This window comes from Odocoileus virginianus, chromosome 17 (genome assembly GCF_023699985.2).
Source record: "Odocoileus virginianus isolate 20LAN1187 ecotype Illinois chromosome 17, Ovbor_1.2, whole genome shotgun sequence".
Classification (NCBI taxonomy): domain Eukaryota; kingdom Metazoa; phylum Chordata; class Mammalia; order Artiodactyla; family Cervidae; genus Odocoileus; species Odocoileus virginianus.
Genome location: NC_069690.1, coordinates 35,855,306 through 35,878,016, shown reverse-complemented (window position 1 = coordinate 35,878,016; position 22,711 = coordinate 35,855,306). Strand labels below are relative to the sequence as shown.

The 22,711-nt window shown below is 46.6% G+C and overlaps 1 protein-coding gene, 1 long non-coding RNA gene and 1 other non-coding gene across 4 annotated transcripts; 2 read left to right on the top strand and 1 right to left on the bottom strand.

Annotated features, from left to right (window-relative positions):
• Positions 1–49: 49 nt before the first annotated feature.
• Positions 50–11,042, top strand: LOC110123371 (uncharacterized). 2 transcript variants are annotated; one of them, XR_011492061.1, is made up of 3 exons: positions 50–288; positions 9,882–10,066; positions 10,723–11,042. It is a non-coding gene; the product is annotated as an uncharacterized lncRNA (long non-coding RNA). The 2 variants fall into 2 exon arrangements; XR_002309503.2 differs by having other exon boundaries at positions 9,882–11,042.
• Positions 11,043–12,703: 1,661 nt separating this feature from the next.
• GIP (gastric inhibitory polypeptide) lies at positions 12,704–15,929 on the bottom strand. Its single transcript, XM_070478419.1, has 4 exons — positions 15,848–15,929; positions 14,178–14,355; positions 13,535–13,624; positions 12,704–12,809 (listed from the first exon to the last, which is right to left on the bottom strand). The coding sequence occupies exons 1-4, from the start codon at positions 15,927–15,929 to the stop codon at positions 12,704–12,706; spliced, it is 456 nt and encodes a 151-aa protein (XP_070334520.1).
• TRNAF-AAA (transfer RNA phenylalanine (anticodon AAA)) lies at positions 14,676–14,748 on the top strand. The gene has a single exon. It is a non-coding gene; the product is annotated as a tRNA-Phe (tRNA).
• Positions 15,930–22,711: the final 6,782 nt, after the last annotated feature.

The window sequence follows — 22,711 nt, the reverse complement described above, 5'->3', positions numbered from 1 at the left end:
CGCGACGGAAGTTACGTCAAGACTTCCGGCTGCGGGGGTGAGTCCGCCCACCGCCAGGGGCCGAGCGGCCCCGCCTCTTACGCCGGGAAGGAGCTGCAAAACTGCGGCCGGGTGTTCCTACCCATGTGTACTCCTCGGATCCTTTTAACTTCCTGTGACCGTCTTCAACTGCCACCCCAGCTTCCAAGTGGAGGTCCGCCACTGTTTATTGGCTGTCTGCTGAGTACCATTCGCTGAGTTGGACGCCAAGGATTCCGTATTAAGCATACAGCAATCCATTCTATGCTAGTAAGGTTTACCTTTTGGAATCACTCAGAGCTTCTGACTGGGGAAGGCCTTATAGTTAAGAACTTGGACTGTGGAATTAGTTTACCTAGCTCGTAGCTTCCACTACATATGATCCAGTTGTTGTTTAGTCTCTTAAGTCCTGTGCTACTCTTAAGACCCCATGGACCATAGCCGGCCAGCCTCCTCTGTCCAAGGGATTTACTGGAGTGGATTGCCATTTTCTTCTCCAGGGGAATCTTCCCCACCCAGAAATGGAACTCGTGTCTCTTGCATTGGCAGGCGGATTCTTTATCGCTGAGCCACCAGGGAACTTCAGGCAAATACCTCAATCACTTTTGTTCCATCCACAGTTGTGAAAGAGTAATAGCTATTCATGAAGTTATGAGAAATAAGCCAGAAAATATGTAACAAAGCATTTAGTACAATGCCTGGCACATGAATATCAGCTGTGTTTGTTATTCATCAGGTCTGTGATAGAATCACCTCTCTGTGTGTTTAGAAAGCTCCATAGGTGATTTCCAAGGGCTTCCCTTGTAGCTCAGGTGGTAAAGAACCTGCCTGTAATGCAGGAGACCTGAATTTGATCTCGGGGTCAGGAAGATCCCCTGGAGAAGAGAATTGCTACCCACTCCAGTATTCTTGCCTGGAACATCTCATAGACAGAAGAGCCTGGCGGGCTACAGTTCTTGAGGTAGCAGAGGGAGACAGAACTAAGCAAATAACACTTTCACTTTTCTTTCTTTTTTTTTAAGTAGGTGATTTCCATAACATTATTGAGTCTTGCAAAGGAGGAGCCAGTAGAGGTTTGGAGGAGCCAATGGAGGTTTCTTAAGTCAGGCAGTAGTAATAAATTTTTGTTACAGGAAAATTAATGGCAACCTAGACTTAATTTTTGAGTCAGTTGTAGCAGTCCAAAGAAGAAATGGTAAGGGGGGAACTAAGATGGTGGCAGTAAGGATAGAAAGAATGGGACAAATTCAGGATGTATCAAGGTGGGATGGTAAAACTGATCAGACAGAGGCAGTGAGTGAAAGTCGCCCAGTCGTGTCCGACGCTTTGTGACCCCACAGACTATACAGTCTGTGAAATTCTCCAGGCCAGAATACTGGAGTGGGTAGCTGTTCCCTTCTCCAGGGGATCTTTCCAACCCAGGGATAGAATCCAGGTCTCCCGCATTACAGGTGGATTCTTTACCAGCTGAGCCACCAGGGAAGCCCAGGAATACTAGAGTGGGTAGCCTATCCCTTCTCCAGCAGATCGTCATGACCCAGAGTTCTCCCACATTGCAGGCAGATTCTTTACCAGCTGAGCTACCTGGGAAGCCTGAGATGGGGGCAGAGTGGGTGGGAAAACTTAGCAGGATGTTCAACTTGCTGGCTTAGGCAACACGGTGGTGCCATTCAGAGAGGTAGAATAGACGACAAGATGAAGTTGAGGAAATAACTGAGTTGTTTTGAAAATGCTGAAATTGAGGTTTGTGTGACATCATAGGAGAGATGGCCAATTGTCATTCAGATGTACTGGTTTGAAGTTCTACGGAAAGATATGGGCTGGGCTACAGGTCAAGGCAAAACCGTGAATGTGACTAATGGTACCAGAGTGGTTTCAAGTAAAAGGATAAAAAGAGGATGTGAGGACTTCTTCGTGGTCCAGTGGTTAGGAATCCACCTTGCAAAGAGGAAGATGCAGGTTCCATCCCTGGTCAGGAACTAAGATCCTAGATGCTGCCGAGCAACTGAGCCTCTGCACTACAACAAAAGAAGCCCATAGTGCCACAATGAAGACCCAGTGCAGCAAAAAAAAAAAAAAAATGGATGGGAGCAGGGACTTCCCTGGCAGTCCAGTGGTTAAGACCCTCTGCTCCCAATTCAGGCGGTACAGATCGGGAACTAAAATTGTGCATGCCATGTGGCACAGCCTCAGGAAATAAAAGAAGATGGGAGCAGAGATAGGTGGCAGGATATTTAGTTGGCAGTTGGGGCCCTGAGGGATGGGGTAGCCATGAGTCCAAAGAGTCTAGGTCCCTGAGGATTTCATGAAACAAGCTGTCACACCAGCCCTAGGCTACCTGCCTCTAGATAGAGAAATAATGCTCTGTCTTGCTAAAAATATTCAGCACTGTTATTTTGTGTTTTCCTTTTGAAGAAGAATGTAATGTTAATAGATTCAAGGACTAAGGCTGAAACAGTTATTCAGGCTATCATAGTCCTACCTTTAGGTTCACTCTGATGCATACCCTCAGATACTGAACGTAGAACATAAGCCCCTTTAAACACAAACTTATTTTCACAAACAAGATTTGTCCCCTCCAACACATATATTTGACACCCTTTCATACATACTCAGTCCTCCATTATACCTACCCACTCCTGACTATGAAAAACACACTAACCTCATACATACACACATTGATTTTGACCTCATATTTTCATATTCTTACTATGCCACTGCTTAACACAAAAAACTCAGTCCTTTAGATCCTCACTGACGCCATCTAGACACACCGGCCTCGTTTTTCACTCTGTGACTCCTTAACATGTACAAACTGACCCCCTCACTCACACTCATTGCTTCAGAGAACTGTGGTGTTGGAGAAGACTCTTGAGAGTCCCTTGGACTGCAAGGAGATCCAACCAGTCTATCTTAAAGGAGATCAGTCCTGGGTGTTCATTGGAAGAACTGATGTTGAAGCTGAAACTCCAATACTTTGGCCACCTGATGCGAAGAGCTGATTCATTTGAAAAGACCCTGATGCTGGGAAAGATTGAGGGCAGGAGGAGAAGGGGATAACAGAGGATGAGATGGCTGGATGGCATCACCGACTCAATGGACATGGGTTTGGGTAGACTCCGGCAGTTGGTGATGGACAGGGAGGCTTGGCGTGCTGCGGTTCATGGGATCGCAAAGAGCTGGACACGACTGAGTGACTGAACTGAAGTGAACCCTGGGTTGGGAAGATACCCTGAGGAGGGCATAGCAACCCATTCCAGTATTCTTGCCTGGAGAATCCCCATGGGCAGATGAGCCTGACAGGCTACAGTCCATAGGGTCACAAAGAGTTGTACATGACTGAAGAGACTTAGCACGCCCGCACCCTCAAATGCACACATACTTCTTGAAGTACACACATTGGCCCTTGATAAACTTCATTGGACCCATGAGCAGACATGCTTTTTTCCTTCTTCAGACACATTTGTTCTCCTCTATAAGAGAAAGTTTGTTGACCAGTGATGTACTGGTAAATAATCACCTCTCTAGGTTGAAAGAGAGGTGCTCTGATTTATAGCATTTGCCAATTTCCATAGTGTAAATACTCTCAGTATGCCCTTTCAAGCTATTGTTGCAAGCTATCAGTGCTTTTGCAACCTGCTCACAAAATTACTGCCAATTTCACAATGCTCTTAGAAGCAGTTTGGTCCAGTACACCACTGAATGCTGAGCAACCCATATGCCCTCACTTCCTTTAAATGACTAGTGAGTCACTGGTCTTAGGGCAAAGTGGCTTAGAGCATAGGCTTATAATTCTTTGCCTCATGGAGGCAGTATAGTGCATGGTTAACAGCTATTACATTATCATTATCTTGAAGGATTGTGATGAGGCTTTAAATTAAATGATTTTTAAAACTGATATTTACTAGTATGGACAAAAGCAAGGAGTAAAAAAAAAAAAAAAAAAAACCAAAAGTTGAAAAAAAAATTATGTTTAGAAAGTACTGAGCACAAATGCCTGACCCATAGGAAGACAGTTGTACAAAACTGTTTAAAATAACCGTTTCAGATTCATTGACTCACAGAGACACTCAAGACTGCAGAAATACAGATCCAAACTCCTCCTCAGTGCAGTCAGCTCTATCATGGAGAATCACTAAAATATATGCTCTGAGTAATGGCATGCTCTAAATTGAGTGATGCATACTTTTAGAACTCAAGGAGTTTATTTATTTATTTATTTATGTTTTGAACTCAAGGAGTTTAAAGGAGAGGAAACCCAAAATGTTACAACTGGAAGAGACTGCAAACTGGCAGCCCTCAGGCAAATTCAGTTCTCCAAGGAGTTTTATTTGGTCATCAGAATGCCTTTAGGGTCACATTTCTTTCCCATTTTCACAGTCCCAATCTCCCCTTGTTTTACATGCTCCTCACTTAGCTTATTTGGTTTACCAGCCCAGCCATTTAACCAATCCAGTTTGCCAGTGCCTGATTTTAAACTAATACTTTGGGTTTTGTTGGTTTTTTTTTTTGGCCCTACATGCAGCATGCAGGACTTCCCTGTCTAGGGATAAAACCATTTACCACTGCAGTGGAAGCACGGTGGTTTTTGTTTTGTTTTTTTTAATTATGAAAATATGATAACATGTACAGGAGAGTTGGAAAATACAGAACAAGTTTACATATAGATCCACTATATATTAAAATTAGTTTTTAAGTAGATAAATTAAGATTTTTAGTTGGAGTTTTAATATCAAACTCTCAAGAATTAATAAAATGAATATACAGAGAAGTAGAAGGATATAGTAGACCTGAAAAGCATTATGAACCAGTTCAACATAATTAAGACTTATGCAGTTTTCACACAAGAGTAGGATACAAATTCTATTCAAGTTCCCACAGACTATAAACTAGGAAACATTGGAAAATATCCAGGGACGTAAGACCAAGTGCAAAAACTTGATGGTCTAAATTCCCATTTTCTTTTCTTTTTTTTTTTTTGGAACATAGTATTTCTTTATATTCTCAGCAGTGGATTCGAAGTTTCAAGCCTCATTCAAATTTTTTCTTACATCAGTAAGATAATAAACTTTCTAGGCTTTAATCAGTAATACTAGATACCAAAATACATGGAACTATATGAAAGTTTTGAGTGAATGTAAATTAGAAATCTAGCGTTCTGTTCATATTAAGTCAGACAAGTAGAATCAAAATGTCATAAATTGTTCAGCTAGGCAAAGATTGTAAGTTTTCCAAAATGTATATTATATATATATATTATTTATGTATACGTATGAATACACAGAAGAACTATACAAAAAAGATGACCCAGATGACCACAATGGTGTGATCACTCACCTAGAGCCAGACATCCTGGAATGTGAAGTCAAGTGGGCCTTAGGAAGCCCGCTTGAATCACTAAGAACAAAGCTAGTGGAGGTGATGGAATTCCAGTTGAGCTATTTCAAATCCTAAAAGATGATGCTGTGAGAGTGTTGCACTCAATATGCGAGCAAATCTGGAAAACTCAGCGGTGGCCACAATACTGGAAAATGTCAGTTTTCATCCCAATCCCAAAGAAAGGTAATGCCAAAGAACATTCAAACTAGCACACAACTACACACATCTCACACACTAACAAAGTAATGCTCAAAATTCTCCAAGACAGGCTTCAACAGTACATGAATCATGAACTTCCAGATGTTTAAGCTGGATTTAGAAAAGGCAGAGGGACCAGAGATCATATTGCCAACTGGATCATCAAAGAAGCAAGAGAATTCCAGAAAAACATCTACTTCTGCTTTATTGACTACACCAAAGCCTTTGACTGTGTGGATCACAACAAACTGTGGAAAATTCTTAAAGAGATGGGAATACCAGACCACCTGACCTGCCTCCTGAGAAATCTGTATGCAGGTCAAGAAGCAACAATTAGAACTGTACATGGAACAACAGACTGGTTCAAAATCGGGAAAGGAGTACGTCAAGGCTGTATATTGTCACACTGCTTATTTAACTTACATGCAGGATACATCATGTGAGATGCCAGGCTGGATGAAGCACAAGCTGGAATCAAGATGGCCGGGAGAAATATCAATAACCTCAGATACGCAGATGACACCACCCTTATGGCAGAAAGTGAAGAAGAACTAAAGAGCCTCTTGATGAAAGTGAAAGAGGAGAGTGAAAAAGTTGCCTTAAAACTCAATATTCAGAAAACTAAGATCATAGCATCTGGTCCCATCACTTCATGGCAAATAGATGGGGAAACAATGGAAACAGTAATAGACTTTATTTTGGGGGGCTCCAAAATCACTTCAGATGGTGACTGCAGCCATGAAATTAAAAAACACTTGCTCCTTGGAAGAAAAACTACAACCAACCAACATAGCATATTAAAAAGCAGAGACATTACTTTACCAACAAAGATCCATCTAGTCAAAGCTATGGTTTTTCCAGTAGTCATGTATGGATGTGAGAGGTGGACTTTAAAGAAAGCTGAGCGCCAAAGTGCTTTTGAACTGTGGTGTTGGAGAAGACTTTTGAGAGCCCCTTGGAGTACAAGGGGATCCAACCAGTCCATCCTAAAGGAGATCAGTCCTGAATATTCATTGGAAGGACTGATGCTGAAGGTGAAACTCCAATACTTTGGCCACCTGATTTGAAGAACTGACTCATTGGAAAAGACCCTGACGCTGGGGAAGATTGAAGGCGGGAGGAGAAGGGGGTGACAGAGGATGAGATGGTTGGATGGCATCACCGACGCGATAGACATGAGTTTGAGTAAACTCTGGGAGTTGGTGTTGAACAGGAAAACCTGGTGTGCTGGAGTCCTTGGGGTTGCAAAGAGTCGGACACGACTGAGCGACTGAACTGAGCTGACTGATGAATACGAAAACTTTTCTAGTATGCTTGATAAAGGCTTGAGAAAGAACATTAAAAAAAAGAGATGGAGAAATTAGAAAATGTAAACTAAATTAAATGGGAACACTGAATATGAAATAGAAAAAGTGAAACAAACTAGATAAAAGTAAAAAATCATCACATAGTCTAATTGTTTTTAAACATAGCTGTTCATTAGAAACACATCTGGAGCTTTGGAGAAAAAAAAGCAATACCTGGGCATTTGTATTTTTCAAAAATTCCGAGATAATTCTGATATGCATCTGAATTTTAAAAAGTGATTGCAGGTTTTTCTATTAAATAGTAGCTGTAGTGATTTAGAATTCTATCATTTTCTGTTGGCCAGTCATGATACAGTGCTATTAAGTGAATAATAGTTAATAATTACAATAGTAAAAGATGCTTATCAACTTTCACAATCAATAGTCAGGCAAAAAATAAAAGATGATTACAAGCCATAATGGAAACATGATTAACCTAATAATATAAAATAGTTACATACAATTTGGGGGGTTAAGTAAGGTGGTGTTGTAAGTGGAAGTGCATCCATGTACATATTTTCATCCACCCAGCCAGTCTATGTCTTTTGGCTGGTGCATTTAATCCATTTACACTTAAGGTAATTATAGGTATGTATGGTCCTCTGGGTGGAGAAGGAAATGGCAACCCACTCCAGTATTCTTGCCTAGAGAATCCCAGGGATGGGGGTGCCTGGTGGGCTGCTGTCTATGGGGTCACACAGAGTCAGACACGACTGAAGTAACTTAGCAGCAGCAGCAGCCTGGTCCTCTGGGTGTCACTAGGGGTAAAGAACCCGCCTACCAATGCAGGAGATGGAAGAGACGTGTGTTTGATCCCTGAGTCAGGAAGATCCCCTGGAGGAGGACATGGCAACCCACTCCAGTATTCTTGCTTGAAGAATCCCATGGACAGAGGAGGCTGGTGGTCGCAAAGAGTCGTACTCTTGTACTGAAGTGACTTAGCATGCACATTATCATTTTGGTAATTGTTTGGGTTTGTTTTGTGTTGGTCTTTTCCTTCTCTTGTGTTTCCTGCCTAGAGAAGTTCCTTTATTATTTGTTGTAAACCTGGTTTGGTGATGCTGAATTCCCTTAACTTTTGCTTGTCTGGAAACTTTTCCTTGCTGAGTGGAGTATTCTTGGTTTTAAGTTCTTCCCTTTCAACACTTTAAATAATTTTGCTATTCCCTCTGGCTTCCCTCTGGCTTGTAGTGTTCTATTGAGAAATCAGCTGATAACTTACAGGAGTTTATTTGTTGTTTTTCCCTATTGCTTTTAGTGTTTTATCTTTGTCTTTATCTTTGATTTTTGTCAGTTTGATTACTATGTGTCTCAGTGTGTTCCTCCTTGGGTTTATCCTGCCTGGGACTCTCTGTGCCTCCTGGACTTGGTTGACTATTTCCTTTCCCACGTTAGGAAAGCTTTCAGCTATTATCTCTTCAAATATTTTCTCAGGTCCTTTCTCTCTCTCTTTTCCTTCTGGAACCCCTGTAATGCAAATGTTTGTGCCTTTAATGTTGTCCCAGAGGTCTCTTAGGCTGTCTTCATTTTTTTTTTTTCATTCTTTTTTCTATATTCTGTTCTGCAGTAGTGATTCACACCATCCTTTCCCTCAGATTACTTAACTGTTCTTCTGCCTCATTTATTCTGCTGTTGATTCCTTCTAATATATTGTTCATCTCTGTTTGTTTTTTAGTTCTTCTGAGTGTTAGTCATTCAGTCGTGTCCCACCCTTTGCGACCCCACCCCATGGACTACAGTCCTTGCGACCCCATGGACTGTAGCCCACCAGGCTCCTCTGTCTGTGAAATTCTCCAGGCAAGAATATTGGAGTGGGTAGCCATTCCCTTCTCCAGAGGATCTTCCCAACCCAATGGATTAAATTTGAGTCTTTTGCATTGCAGGCAGATTCTTTACTGTCTGAACTACCAGGGAACCATTTTTCTAGGTCTTTGATAAAAATTTCCTGTATCTTCTCCATTCTGTTTCCAAGATCCTGGATCATCCTCACTATCATTCTGAATTCTTTTTCTGGAAGGTTGCCTATCTCCACTTATTTAGTTGTTTTTCTGGGGTCTTATCTTGTCCCTTTATCTGGGACATAACTCTCTGCTTTTTCATCCTGATTAACTTTCTGTGGTGTGATTTTCATTCTAACTGCTGTGAGATTGTGGTTCTTCTCACTTCTTCTGTCTGCCCTTTGGTGAATGTGTAAGTTTCCTGATGGGAGGGACTATGTGGGGGAAACTGTGTCTTGTTCTGGTGGGTAGCGCCTTGCTCAGTAAAGCTTTAAGCCAATTACCTCTTGATAGGTGAAGTTGATCCCTCCCTGTAAGTTTTTTGGTTTGAGGCCACCCAGCCCTGGGGTCTCTGGGCTCTATGGTAGGGTTAATGGCAAACTCCAAGAGGACTTAAGCCATGGACCAGCTTTCAGGACTGCTGCTGCCAGGGCCCCATCCCTGTGGTGAATCACTGCCAACCCGCCTCCATAGGAGGCCCTCCAACACTAGCAAATAGGTCTGGTTCAGTCTCCTGTGGGGTCACTGTTCCTTTCCCTTGGGTCTTGGTGCACATAGATTTTGTTTGTGCCCTCCAAGAGTTGAGCCTCTGTTTCCCCTAGTCCTGTAGAAGTCCTGTAATCAAATGTCACTGTCCTTCAAAGTCAGATTCCCTGGAAATTCCCAAATTCCCTTTTGTTGGATCCCTAAGCTAGGAAGCCTTACATGGGGCTCAGAACCTTCACAACAGTGGGAGAATTTCTTTGATATTATTGTTCTCCAGTTTGTGGGTCACCCACTTGGCAAGTATGGGATTTGATTTTACCGTGATTGTGACCCTGCTACCATCTTGTTGTGGCTTCTTCTTTGTCTTTGGATGTGGGGTATCTTTTTTGGTGGGTCCAGAGTCCTCCTGTTGATGGTTGTTCAACAACTAGTTGCAATTTTGTTGCTTTTTTAATAGGAGATGAGTGCACGTCCTTCTACTGGACTATCTTGAACCAGAAGCCAGAAGCGCAGTCTTAACCACTGGACCACCAGAGAAGTCCTAATACCCCCATGTTTTTAAATTGATGTTTCATGTGTGAATAATAATAACAAAAGTTACTTTGTGCCAAGCATTATCTTAAAATTCTTCAACTCTATGAAGTGAGTACTTTTTAATTTTTTTACAGACAAGAAACTGAGCATCAGAGAGAGAGGAATAACTTGCCAAGTCACAGACCTAGAGAGTGATTTGAATCTAGGTGTGTTTGACTCTAGTCTGCTAAAACGTGACTAGATCAAGGGGAGAGGGGGGCATTAGCAAAGATAACCTAAACTAAGTGGGAAGGAGAGACAGCCTTGCCTTCTGTGGATGCAGGGCAGTGAGAGAAGGCAGCACACCAAGGTGGAAAAGTCTTAAAACACAGAAAGAAAGAGGTATTGACTTTTGGACAAACTGAGTTCTCCCACTTTGCTTTACCTTCCCTGCCATCTCCCTAGTGTGAAATCTGGAATCCTGCAAGAGGGATTTCATGTTCATTCCTCTTCATCTCAATATAATTCTCACCATCATCAGTATAATTGAAGATGCAAATAGATCTTCTCTGACTTCTCCCTGCTCAAACTCCTTCAAGGACCTGCGCTTACACTAAGGATAAAATCCCAAAGCTTTAAAGTGGCCTGTGAGGCTCTGCTTCTGCCTACCTGCCCAGTCTCCACTTGTTCTCTTCTCTCCACCCCATTGCCCATTTTGCCATATAACAATACTACCGGCTAGTATTTATTGTTTCTCTTCACCTTTTGGCCTTTTTATCCTTCAGATCTCACTCAGCTTAGGGTTTCCCTGGTGGTTCAGTGGTAAATAATCCACCTGTCAGTGCGTGAAACATGGGTTCCATCGCTAGTCTGGGAAGATCCCACATGCTGTGAAGCAACCGAGCACATGCGCCATGACTACTGAGCCTGTGCCCCAGGGCCCGGGAGCTCCAGCCACTGAAGCCCGTGCACCCCAGAGGCTGTGCTCCGCAACCGAAGAAGCCACCGCGATGAGTAGCCCCCACACACAGCAACTAGAGAAAAGCCCACACAGCAAGGAAGACCCAGCACAGTCAAAAAGAAATAAATATTTTTTAAAATCTCATTCAGCTTAAATGTCATTTTCTCAGAGAGACCCTCCTGATTGCCTACTCCTCCTATGAGGCTTCTCTGTTGCATGCAGAATCTTTAGTTGTGGGATCTAGTTCCTGGACTAGGGAGCAAACCTGGGCCCCCTGCTTTGGGAGTGCACAATCTTAGCCACTGGACCACCAGGGAAGTCACTGTTTGTATATTTAAAGATTAAGGTATGTCTCCATCACTAGACTGTAAACCCCTTGGGGACAATGATTGTGTCTGTTTGCATGATTGCTGTATACCCAGTGTTAAGCATAATCCCTGCCTGTGTTAAGTTTCCAATAAGTGTTCATGGAAACAATAGATGAATTGACAGATAGGTAAGAGCCATACCTCCTTTTCACTGAGTGGTGTACACACAGAGACAAACGTCCAGTTAGTCATCAGTAGACACACGTGAGTAAGTTTTGACAATGAGCACAAACATTTATTTCAGCTTAAACTTCGTTTGGTTTCTTTGGAGTATCGTGGAGTGGAACTGAAGCAGGAGCTGAGTGAATGAAGGGCAGAGTCCAGTTCTGAGCTTGGGTTTGGTCAGAGTCACTGAAACCTGTGCAGAGTGGAGAGAGGAGGGGAATATCAGCTTAGAGTCAGCAAAGTAAGTGTATTCTGGCACCCAGCCATAGTTCAACTCCTCCTACCTCCAAATTGCCTTTCTAATGGTAATTCCAAAAAGTGCAGAGACTGTTACCCACTTTACCAAGGAGATTTTCTCATACTCTTTTCTCCATTGTTCTGGCCACATAGGGTCCTTCTAACCCTCTTACAGGAAACTATTCCATATTTGTTCCCTCAATCCCTCAACTTCCCATCACCGAAGTCTGAATTTGTTTTGGTTTCTGCACCTTGGTGTCTGCATCTTAAATGAATGTCCTGTCTCACTGTTCGAGTGTCTGGATCCCTCCATGGTTTTGAGCCATCCCTTACTTCTAAGACATGATATCAATAAATTGAAAGACTTCCTAGATGAGGAGGAGGATTTGAGGATTATTGAGACCAGCTGGAGCTACAGAGAAGGGCAACGTTCCTCCAACTCTAGGGGTTTCATCACTGAGAACTTGCCATGGCACAAGGGTACTGAGGGAAAGCTGAGGATGGTATGGTTTGGGGTTGGTAGGGCAGGTGAGAGCAGCATCTCACCTGGAGGAAACTGAGGAAGAAGTGAAAGTGGTACTAACATCTGTCAACATTGAAAGTGAGGTCGCTCAGTTGTGTCCGACTCTTTGCAACCCCATGGACTGTAGCCCACCAGGCTCCTCCACCCATGAAATGTTCTAGGCAAGAGTACTGGAGTGGGTTGCCATTTCCTTCTCCAGGGGATCTTCCCAACCCAGGGATCGAACCTGGGTCTCCCACATTTCGCGCAGACACTTTACCGTCTGAGCCACCAGGGAATCCACTTTTAATATTCTGCAGATGTTGCTCTCAGCCTTTTCCTAGCATTATCTTATTGAAACCCCACCAAATCCTATGAAGTGGTTTAAATAACCCTAACTTTCACAAAAATGCCAAGTTTCAGAGAGTGTAAGTAATTTGTCAGCCTGTGTTGGGGTGAAGATCTGAACCCACGTCTGACTCCAGAGCGAGAGCTCGCAACCAATATGCAAGATGCCCAAAGCTGCCAAACTCTCACCTGAGCCTGCAGAGCTCCATCTGATCCGCCATCCAGGCCAGCAGCTCTCGAATCAGTAAAAGCTTTAGCAAATCTTCATCACTGGGGTTCTTGGGTAGGGAGCTACAAAGGAGAAAGCCTCTGGCAGGCCCCTTAAGCCCAGGCCCCACCCAGAGAGAGTAAATACAGGGGTTGGCCGGTGGTGGGACAAGGTGGGGCAGGGGCGGGGATGTGCACGTCAACACAGCTGCCTCTCAGTTGTCTCAGCTTTCAAAGCTCCGCCCAGACCTGTCGCCAGGGAATATGGGCTCTTCCATACAAGCAAAGACAAACAATTCTGGTGGGAGACGTCCAACCTACCCACCTCTACAAGTTTCCCAGAGTGTATTCCAACCCCCCAGAGATTACTTTGGGAATGTTCACTCTTTAGAATAATCTGTGTCAATTCCTCAGCTTCCTACAGAGACAGGGTAACTGATTTCAGGGGACCGGCCTTGGGAGGGTCCTTGTTTCATAAAAGCCTTCCTGAAGCTTAGCAGACAAAAGGGGAGAAGCCAGTTTCTGAGGTCCCTATCGAGCCTCTTCTGAACTTGGTGACTGCACATTAAGTCATCACTCTTAATGTGCCCCAAATCCCCTCCCAGGACCCCCACCCCCATGCCTCCTGGGCTATTCCTTTAGGCTTGGGCTGATCTCCGGGAGCTCTGTGAGGACCCCTCTTTGAATTCTGGGTAGAAGAGGATGCTTATCTGGGGCCTAGCCCTGCTCTGGAGTCTGGGAAAGGGAACAATGAGGTGGGAGTGAGTCGGAGGCCCCACCCCCACCCCGTCCCCTGCGGGCCGACTCACCCCTGCTCCTCCTTTGCCTCCTCCTTCCTGTTAGACTGATGGGCCAGCTCTAGGGCCCCTGCCTCCCTCTGGGTGATGTTGTGTTTCCAGCTGGTAAAAGAAAGATTAGGGAATAGGTGAAGCCAGGGGCGATTCCAGATATTCTCCAGTCGAAAGAAGCTCCAACCATTTGGTACCTCAACCCAAGGAGCAGAGGGTACCTCTTTCTTCAGTCAACCTCCCAACTGCTTGTCATCAGCTGCCAGTGAAAAGCTTTTCAAAAGCTACCATGCAGGTCAAACAGCAGAGGCAGGGAAAGAGACTTTGCAAAGAGAAAACCGATGAGATCAGCTCATCTTATTTCCAAAGTCTGAAGCTGCCACCACCGAATAGTCATCAGCCACAGTTCAGCTTCCCTGCCTTCATCCCCAGCCCCCTGGGGATCCTTTCTGAGCCCAATACACCTTCCTTGACCCCAAAGAAAAGGATTGGAAAATTGCCCACGCCCTGCCCTCAGGCCATACTGCTGCCTGAGTCAGGAGCCCAGGCAGGACTGCCATGCAATTCAGCTCCCGATCAGAACCTAAGTGAAAGGCGCCCCTGGACTTGTGCATCACACGGGGCACAGGGAGCAGGGAGGGGGTGGGGAGTGCACACGACTCACTCGCTCTTCTTCCCCTTCTGTGCCAGTAGCCAGTTCACAAAGTCTTGTTGGCGGATCTTGTCCATGGCGATACTGTAGTCACTGATGAAGGTGCCCTCAGCATACCTGGTTGCTCGAGGCTGGGAGTCACTAGCCTTAGAGTGGAACCTGAGGGGCAGGGAGGGGAGAGAGAGGGAAACCGGGGTGCCATAGAAGGAGCAGAGAGCGCAAAGATCAATGATTGTCACCACCAGGTAACATTTGAAAAGGAAGCAGCCCATTTTTGGGGAGTCAGTTTTTATGGAGTCACTGTCTTGTCCATGCATCAAGCCTCTGGGACTTTATCCTCAACTCAAGAGCCCACTTCCTGCATCCTCAGTATGTGAGGCTCTGGCTTCTGGGCAAAGATCAGGGGTTCCCCTCATCCCCAAGGACTGAATCACAGTTCCCTCCTTCTCTCCTTCTGTCCTGGTGCCACCCAAGTCAGTTATTTGGTTCTCAGATTCCTAATAATGGGCTTCCCTGGTGGCTCAGATGGTAAAGCATCTGCCTAAAATGCAGAAGACCTGGGTTCAATCCCTGGGTCAGGAAGATCCCCTGGGGAAGGAGATGGCAACCCACTCCAGTACTCTTGCCTGGAGAATTCCATGGACAGGAGGAGCCTGGTAGGCTACAGTCCATGGGGTCATAAAGAGTTGGACACAACTGAGCGACTTCACTTTCGCTTTTCCTAATGATAGTGAGCTCTTATAAAACAGGACTTCATATGAGTCAGGTCCTCTTCAAGTCCTTTAATACATAAATTCATTATGTAGGAGGAAAACATACATGTCTTTGGTGAGTTATGAAACCACAACACAGAGAGATTAATTTAGCACACAGTGTAAGCATGACCAGGGCTTACCCTCACCTACTCTGGGTCCAGGTCCACAGTCTTTAACTTCTACACGATGTTGTCTCTCCTTGTACGTGTCTGACACCGTGCCTCAAAATTACACGGCCAAATTGATAGGGCCATATGGCTTGTCCTTGCATCTGAGAAGGCCTAACTCTACTCAGACATGTCTCTCTTGGTCTCCCCAACACACAGAGTCCCCTACTAAGTGTGTGTGTGTTCATTCACTAAGTCCTGTCTGACTGTTTGCAACCCCATGGACTGCAGCACACCAGGCTTCCCCGCCCTTCACTATACTTCCCCCTATTATATTCACTCATAACCTTCTCTGCCTCTCCTCACAGCACTCATGACAGTTTGAAGTTTGTTTAGATGGGTCTCTGTCTTTCCCTTGGATCTATATGTTCCATGAGGACAGGTGGTATTTGTGGACCACTCTTCATGGGTATCCCTTGTGCCGAGCACACAGGAAGCTTCCTATAAAATCTGATCAAAGGCACAAATAAATGAGCAGTTAAGGCTTTCATCAGGGAGATACTATCATCTACTTCAGACACTTCACTACTGAGAAGTCCTTCCAGAGATTTAACTGCAATCTCTCCAGCTGCAACAGTAGCTGGTAAAAAATACTCCCTGGTTCTAGCCTCACTCTGCACTCCAATTACTGTAAGGTTTTCCCTTGAGCATCTTTCTTCCTGACCTGGGATACCTCCCTTTCTTACCTGTCTCTTGAAAACCAGAACCCAATCACCTCCGCAGCCCCCACACCTGACCCCTCCTTCTCACCCCAGCTCGGAGTGGTCCTCTTCTTTCTCCCCCAGCACCACCGCCAGGAGCAGAGACACCACCAGCAGGGAGAAGGTCTTCATGGCCAACATCTTCCAAGGGTTCTTTCCTGAGATAAGAGAGAAAAGGACGAGGGTGAGAGGAGGCCCTGTGCTGAGGGAGCAGCCAGTTTGGTGGTGCACTTAGGAGCCCTGGAGCCTGGAATCTGGAAGCTGGGGGCCAGGCCTTGGGAGTTGGAGCTTTTCTAAGACACTGGAGAAACACCTTGGGGATGGTGAGGGGTGCTGGCATTAGAGTTAGAAGGGACATTAGAAGGCATGTGGAACCTGGCCAAGGGTGAACCAGTTTGGGGGGTTTTAGGAGGAGTCTAAGCAGGGAGAAAGGAGGGCAGCGGTGGGTGATCCTGGCAGGAGAAAGCAGCGAAGGCTTGTATGTCTGGATGGCCCCCTTTCCTGGCCCCCATGGCTAGACATCGTGGGCATGTGAACTGGCAAGGTTCTCACCTCCAGAGTCTCCAGCTGGCCTTCCAGCTCTCAAATTGGCTGTCACCAAAATCATCGCAGCCCTCTTGCCCAAAGTGAAAACCGCAAATAGGAGCCCCCTCTACTTCTCAGACTTCACTGTCCCCACTCAGGGATGTCTGATGCTTCTGCCAAGGGCGAGCCCCATTTCCGCAGGGCATCTTCAGCAGAACTTTGCTTCCAAGCCCTGAGCACCAAAGCTAGCTCTAGAGATGTGTGGGCTGCAAGACCCTGCCTTCCTGCCTTGTCACCTGGGTGTTAAATTAACTCTTAGCACCATCTTCTTATTATTTGTATAGAAGAAAAGTGCTAGGGTGCTGAACACCTCAGGGGTGCCGAGACCCACCCCCCTCCAGCATCTCGTCCATTGCCACCCCTTCCCAGCTGCTCTCTTACAGGCTTCCTTTCCAGCTCGCCCAGAAGGACAGAGCAGGGGTCTTCTCCTCCTCCTTCCTGGCCCTTCAGAGCCTGTCTCAGGAAAGTTTGCCCTGGCTCCTTTATATCCAGGCATCACTGATCTACTGATTAACCTAAAAGCATCTTATCTCAAGAAATTAAGCCCACAGCTCCCGCCACATTAAGTCCATTTTACACATAATAAAGTTGTCCTTTCCACTTGGACTGTGCTAATTGGTGATTAACATTTGGGAATCTCCAGCTGCTGTCTGGGCTTGACCTGTGGGCAGGGTATCTTAAGTGCCCCTTTTCTTCTCCCCTTCCCCTTCTGAGCCCCAGTATCCCCCCACTTCCTTTATAGGTGTCCTCGCTTAGAAAGGATGCCCCTGGTGAGGGCAGGGGCAGGTAGGGTGGCACTAACTGGAGTGGGGTCTCTCTCACTGGCATCAGGCTACTCCTGGCTTGGAGGGCGTGGGGCCGCAGTGGCCTAAGGCTTTGTCAGCGTGGCAGTGTCTCCATCTAGATGTCTAGGAGGGGGTCCAGCTAGCTGGGGAAAGGGCCGAGAGTGACAGGCAGAGGGTTAAGGGAACATGAAGGATGGGGGTTTCCTAGTGAGAGCTGTGAACTAAGAACTTCCACTCGAGCTACCTTCCTGCTAAGGGGCAGGTAGAATCGGGAAATGAGGCTCATGGACACCATGGGGACACAGAGCAAGGCAGGCCAGCTACAACTCAATTCTAACTGGAGAGATTTATGAACTCCAAGTCTCCCTGCTCAAACGCTCTGCTCTCCTGTAAGAGAGAAGTATATGCCCCTGTCTTTGCTATGGGAGTGGGGCCCCTGAGGCCCTGCCCTCCTCCATCAGACTCTGGGCTCTAAGTTCAGCACTGGGAGCCAGGCTGTGTGCCCCATGGCACGGAGGCTTCCTCAGGCTAGGGGTGGTATCTGATCCCGGGACTGGAGACTTGTTGAGAGGCGCCCTTCTCTTTCTCCAAGCACCTAGTGCATGGCTGTGTCCACATGGGCTCTCGGTCCAGAAGGGACAGGGCACAGCCTGCACGTTTGGCCGACCCCCAAGGCCTCCTTCCCCGACTGTCCCTTCTCCACTCGCTGTGGGTACTTTGAACCCTAAACAGCCCTGCTAGCTGCAGGGCTGAGTAAAGGCCACTTTCCTTTCCAGGTCAACTCCCCAGCCTGGGAACAGGTCTAGCATGAAATTAAGTGCTTGTGTGGGATGAGAGGTAACTGACTAGGACAGCTACCCACCTCTGCTTCCTAGAAACCTCGCCTACCCATTACGCATTTTCCACCATCTCAGAAAACTTCTCTCGGGAGAGCTCTGCAAACTCCATCTCCTAGCTATCAATAGGCAGAGATTAGACATCGTTCAGATTTGGCCTCCAAAGAGAGTGTGGGGGCTGCTTGTGATACTGCTTCCTGGTGAACAACACAGTAAATGGTCTCAGAAGGGTTGATGTCCAAACCTGGGCCTCTGCTGAAGGCACAGTTTATCCAAAAAGGGTGGACATCATTCCCTAGGACCCTTACGTCTCATGTCCAACCAAAGTCAAGGAAGGTTCTGGAATGGGTCCCAGCAGTCCTGAGCCCCTGCCGGGTACTCTGGGGACTCGTATGGAGGAGTGGAGGTGTGGGATTGCTTGGAAGACCAGCTGTGCTTTTGGCCCTTACCTTACCACCTCTTGGAACTGACCTTTATGTCGCCCTCCCACCTTTTACTCTTTGATTGGGGCTCTCATGCCCAGCAGTGGACAGATTAGGGAGAAATGTAGCCTGGGTCCTAGGGAAGAAGATCAGAGAAGATGCCAGACTCCAAGGGGAGCCCTCAGGTCCCTCTCCCTGCCAGGCATATTGGGAGGCCAGAGAAGGGGAAAGATGACATTGGGAAGTTTCTGGGGATCAGAAGGGCCTGCTGAACTTAACTGAAATAGTTCAATAGGGAATTCCCTCCAGTGGCTAAGACTCCACACTCCCAATGCAGGGGGCTCAAGTTCAATCCCTGATTGGGGAACTGGATCCCACATGCCACAACTAAGAGTGTACATAGATCCCCCATGCCGAAACAGAGCTCCAGTGGAGTCAAATGAATAAAATAAACATTGAAAAAATAGTTCAGTAAACCCAACTGGCAGCCCAGTCAGCCTGACAATGCCATGATGGGCAGTGCCCCGGTGAGCGGAATCCAGAGCAGTGCAGTGCAGGAGTGGGGCTGGGGCGGGTAGGCTCAGGAGGGAGCAGAGAATTCTACTGTGGAGGATTTCTAGGATGTGAGGCATCAGAGAGGACACAGGAGATGGAGAGGCAGGAAGACTGCCCCACTTGTTGGGAGCCCAGACACAAAGGCTGATGGCCCAGACAGGCGGAGAAGGTCTGTGGGTCTGGGGGTATCTGAGGGATCAGGGAAGTCAAGGAGTCAGAGTGGGGAGGGGAGGGTGATGGCAGTTCTGTTGCAAGAGAACCCAGCATCCTGATTCCCCGACTCTCCTGGCATCTCGATTGAGGCCCGGGGGGCTGGAGCAGCAAAACAGCTTTGGGGGCTTCCTGGCTTTTCCAGCTCATGGAGGTGACTCACCCCTGCCCCCCACCGAGGCCTGCAGGGACACCACAGATGTTCCAGGCCTGGCTCCGAAGCCAAGCCAAGGTGACTCAGAGGGCTGGCTGCAGCTTCCCTGCCGTGGATTCTGTTCTAGAAATTCACTCAGTCTTCAAGCTTACCGACTGACTCAGGAAGCAGCCATCCCTCTTGGAGCTTCCTTACACCAGGTGGCAGATTTTATTCTCCTCCTGAAGAGGAGACAAGAGGTGACTGGAACTCTGACAAACTCTGCTGAGTCATCTGGTGTATCCTGATTGCTGGAAGGATTACCTCCAGCTTTCCCCTCCAGTCACATCGCAAACACAGGCGTAGTCCCAGACATTTTTCCCACTTAGCCTCCACTGCCATGCAGATCAAGATACTTTTCAGAAAGATCTTAAAGAAAGTATATACTACCTACAGCCTCTCTCGACCATCTGCTCTAGGGGATTGGTTTGGAAGTCCCCTCTGATGGCTCAGATAGTAAAGAATCTGTCTGCAATGCAGGAGGCTCAGGTTTGATCCTTGGGTTGGGAAGATTCCCTGGAGAAGGGAATGGCAACCCACTCCAATATCCTTGCCTGGAGAATTCCATGGACAGAGGAGTGTGGTGAGCTACACAGTCCACGGGGTTGCAAAGAGTCAGACACGACTGAGTGACTAACACTCTCACTTTCTTTGCTCTAACTCCAGTCCTTCTTGCTGTTTTCAAAGGTTTGGGAGTTTTTGTCTGTTTTGGGGTGGGTTTCTTGTTTTGTTTTTGTTTTTGCCTGCTTTTGTTTGTTGAGAAAAGGGCTCAGTCCTTAGTACTTGCAGGAGGAGAGCAGTGAGGAACTAGAATTGGGAGGGGGTGGCTACAGGTTCTCAGTTCCAGGGACGGAAAGAATTGGCATTTAGGTAATAAAGGCCAAACAGCTGGCCCTCCCAGAGAACAGCCTTCCTGAGCCTCTCACTCTCCTGGGTAGGAGCACATCCCAGTGAAAGAAAAAGAGGGGTAGGAAGTGAGGGCTTTCCCTTCCTTTTCCTTGCACGGGGAACATGAAGGATGAAGTGGTTTTCAGGGTCCCCAGTGAGTGCCCCCCATCCTCCCATCAACACAACACACACACTTTCCTGCAATGGGTATGGGGAGAGCCTTCTGCAACTTCAGAAAACATGAAGTTTTCGTTAGATTAGGGAGTAGCCTGGTAGGATGGAGAGGGAGGAGTAGAAGGATTCAAGCTCCAGCTCCACCCTGTCACCACTCCCAGGGTTGTTTGGCTTTGTTTCCTCGAAGGCTTTACCCACACAGAGCCTTAGCTTCATTGTCTCTAAACTGGGGACCAGAAAATAAAATCTGCTCTGCCTAGCTTATGGGAAGTGTGAAATATGTGTCTTAATTTGAGGGCTTCCTGCCAGTATTGGCTGGTGGTTTTCTCTGGAATGACCTTACCTACCTCACTCTATCATGAGACTTAAATAAGATGAAATAATAAGTCCAGGTTGATTCAGTCCAGCACGCACAACATAGAAGACACTGAAATTGCCAAGGAGGGCTGAGGGCTTTGGAGACAGGCCCACCTATAAGGGTGATTTGGAGTAATGTGTCTTCCTTGTGCTTTGGTTTACCTTCCGGCAAAATGAGGAATGTAATAGTTCCTGCTTCAAAGCATTGGTTTGGAAAGCATGATACTTAGAAAAGGATTTGATTTAGGGCATACCTGAATGGCTTAGTGGTTTTCCCTACTTTCTTCAATTTAAGTCTGCATTTGGCAATAAGGAGTTCATGATCTGAGCCACAGTCAGCTCCTGGTCTTGTTTTTGCTGACTGTATAGAGCTTCTCCACCGTTGGCTGCAAAGAATATAATCAATCTGATTTCAGTGTTGACCATCTGGTGATGTCCATGTGTAGAGTCTTCTCTTGTGTTGTTGGAAGGGGGTGTTTGCTATGACCAGTGCGTTCTCTTGGCAAAACTCTATTAGCCTTTGCCCTGCTTCATTCCGTACTCCAAGGCCAAATTTGCCTGTTATGCCAGGTGTTTCTTGAGTTCCTACATTTGCATTCCAGTCCCCTATAATGAAAAGGACATCTTTTTTGGGCGTTAGTTCTAAAAGGTCTTGTAGGTCTTCATAGAACTGTTCAACTTCAGCTTCTTCAGCGTTACTGGTTGGGGCATAGGCTTGGATTACCGTGATATTGAATGGTTTGCCTTGGAAACGAACAGAGATCATTCCTTCGTTTTTGAGATTGCATCCAAGTACTGCATTTCGGACTCTTTTGTTGACCATGATGACTACTCCTTTTCTTCTAAGGGATTCCTGCCCACAGTAGTAGATATAATGGTCATCTGAGTTAAATTCACCCCCTCCAGTCCATTTTAGTTTGCTGATTCCTAGAATGTCGACATTCACTCTTGCCATCTCCTGTTTGACCACTTCTAATTTGCCTTGATTCATGGACCTAACATTCCAGGTTCCTATGCAATATTGCTCTTTACAGCATCGGACCTTCCTTCTATCACCAGTCACATCCACAGCTGGGTATTGTTTTTGCTTTGGCTCCATCCCTTCATTCTTTCTGGAGTTATTTCTCCACTGATCTCCAGTAGCATATTGGGCACCTACCGACCTGGGGAGTTCCTCTTTCAGTATCCTATCATTTTGCCTTCTCATACTGTTCATGGGGTTCTCAAGGCAAGAATACTGAAGTGGTTTGCCAGTCCCTTCTCCAGTGGACCACATTTTGTCAGGCCTCTCCGCCATGACCCGTCCGTCTTGTGTGGCCTCACACAGCATGGCTCATAGTTTCATTGAGTTAGACAAGGCTGTGGTCCTGTGATCAGATGGCTAGTTTTCTGTGATTATGGTTTTAGCGTGTCTGCCCTCTGATGCCCTCTCGCAACACCTACCGTCTTACTTGGGTTTCTCTTACCTTGGACGTGGGGTATCTCTTCAGGGCTGCTCCAGCAAAGCGCAGCCACGGCTCCTTACCTTGGACGAGGTTGCCCCTCCTGACCTTGAACGTGCAGCAGCTCCTCTCAGCCCTCCAGCGCCCGCGCAGCCACCGCTCCTCAGACGTGGGGGTAGCTCCTCTCGGCCGCCACCCCTGACCTCGGATGTGGGATAGCTCCTCTCTGCCCCTCCTCTCTCTGCCTGGCGCTCTTGGTCGCCGCCCCTGACCTTAGGCGGGGGTAGCTCCTCTCAGCTGCGCTTCTGCGCGGTCCGTCGCAGCCACCGCGCTTCTGGTACGTTCATGCGTACCATATCACTTCCAAGATTTTGCTTGGCCCAGTCTTCTATACCTTGCTTCTTTCAACACTATGAAAGGTGTTCCTTCCATGAAGTGTTTTCAGGCACTTCAGTATGTTTGCCCTGTAAATCTCT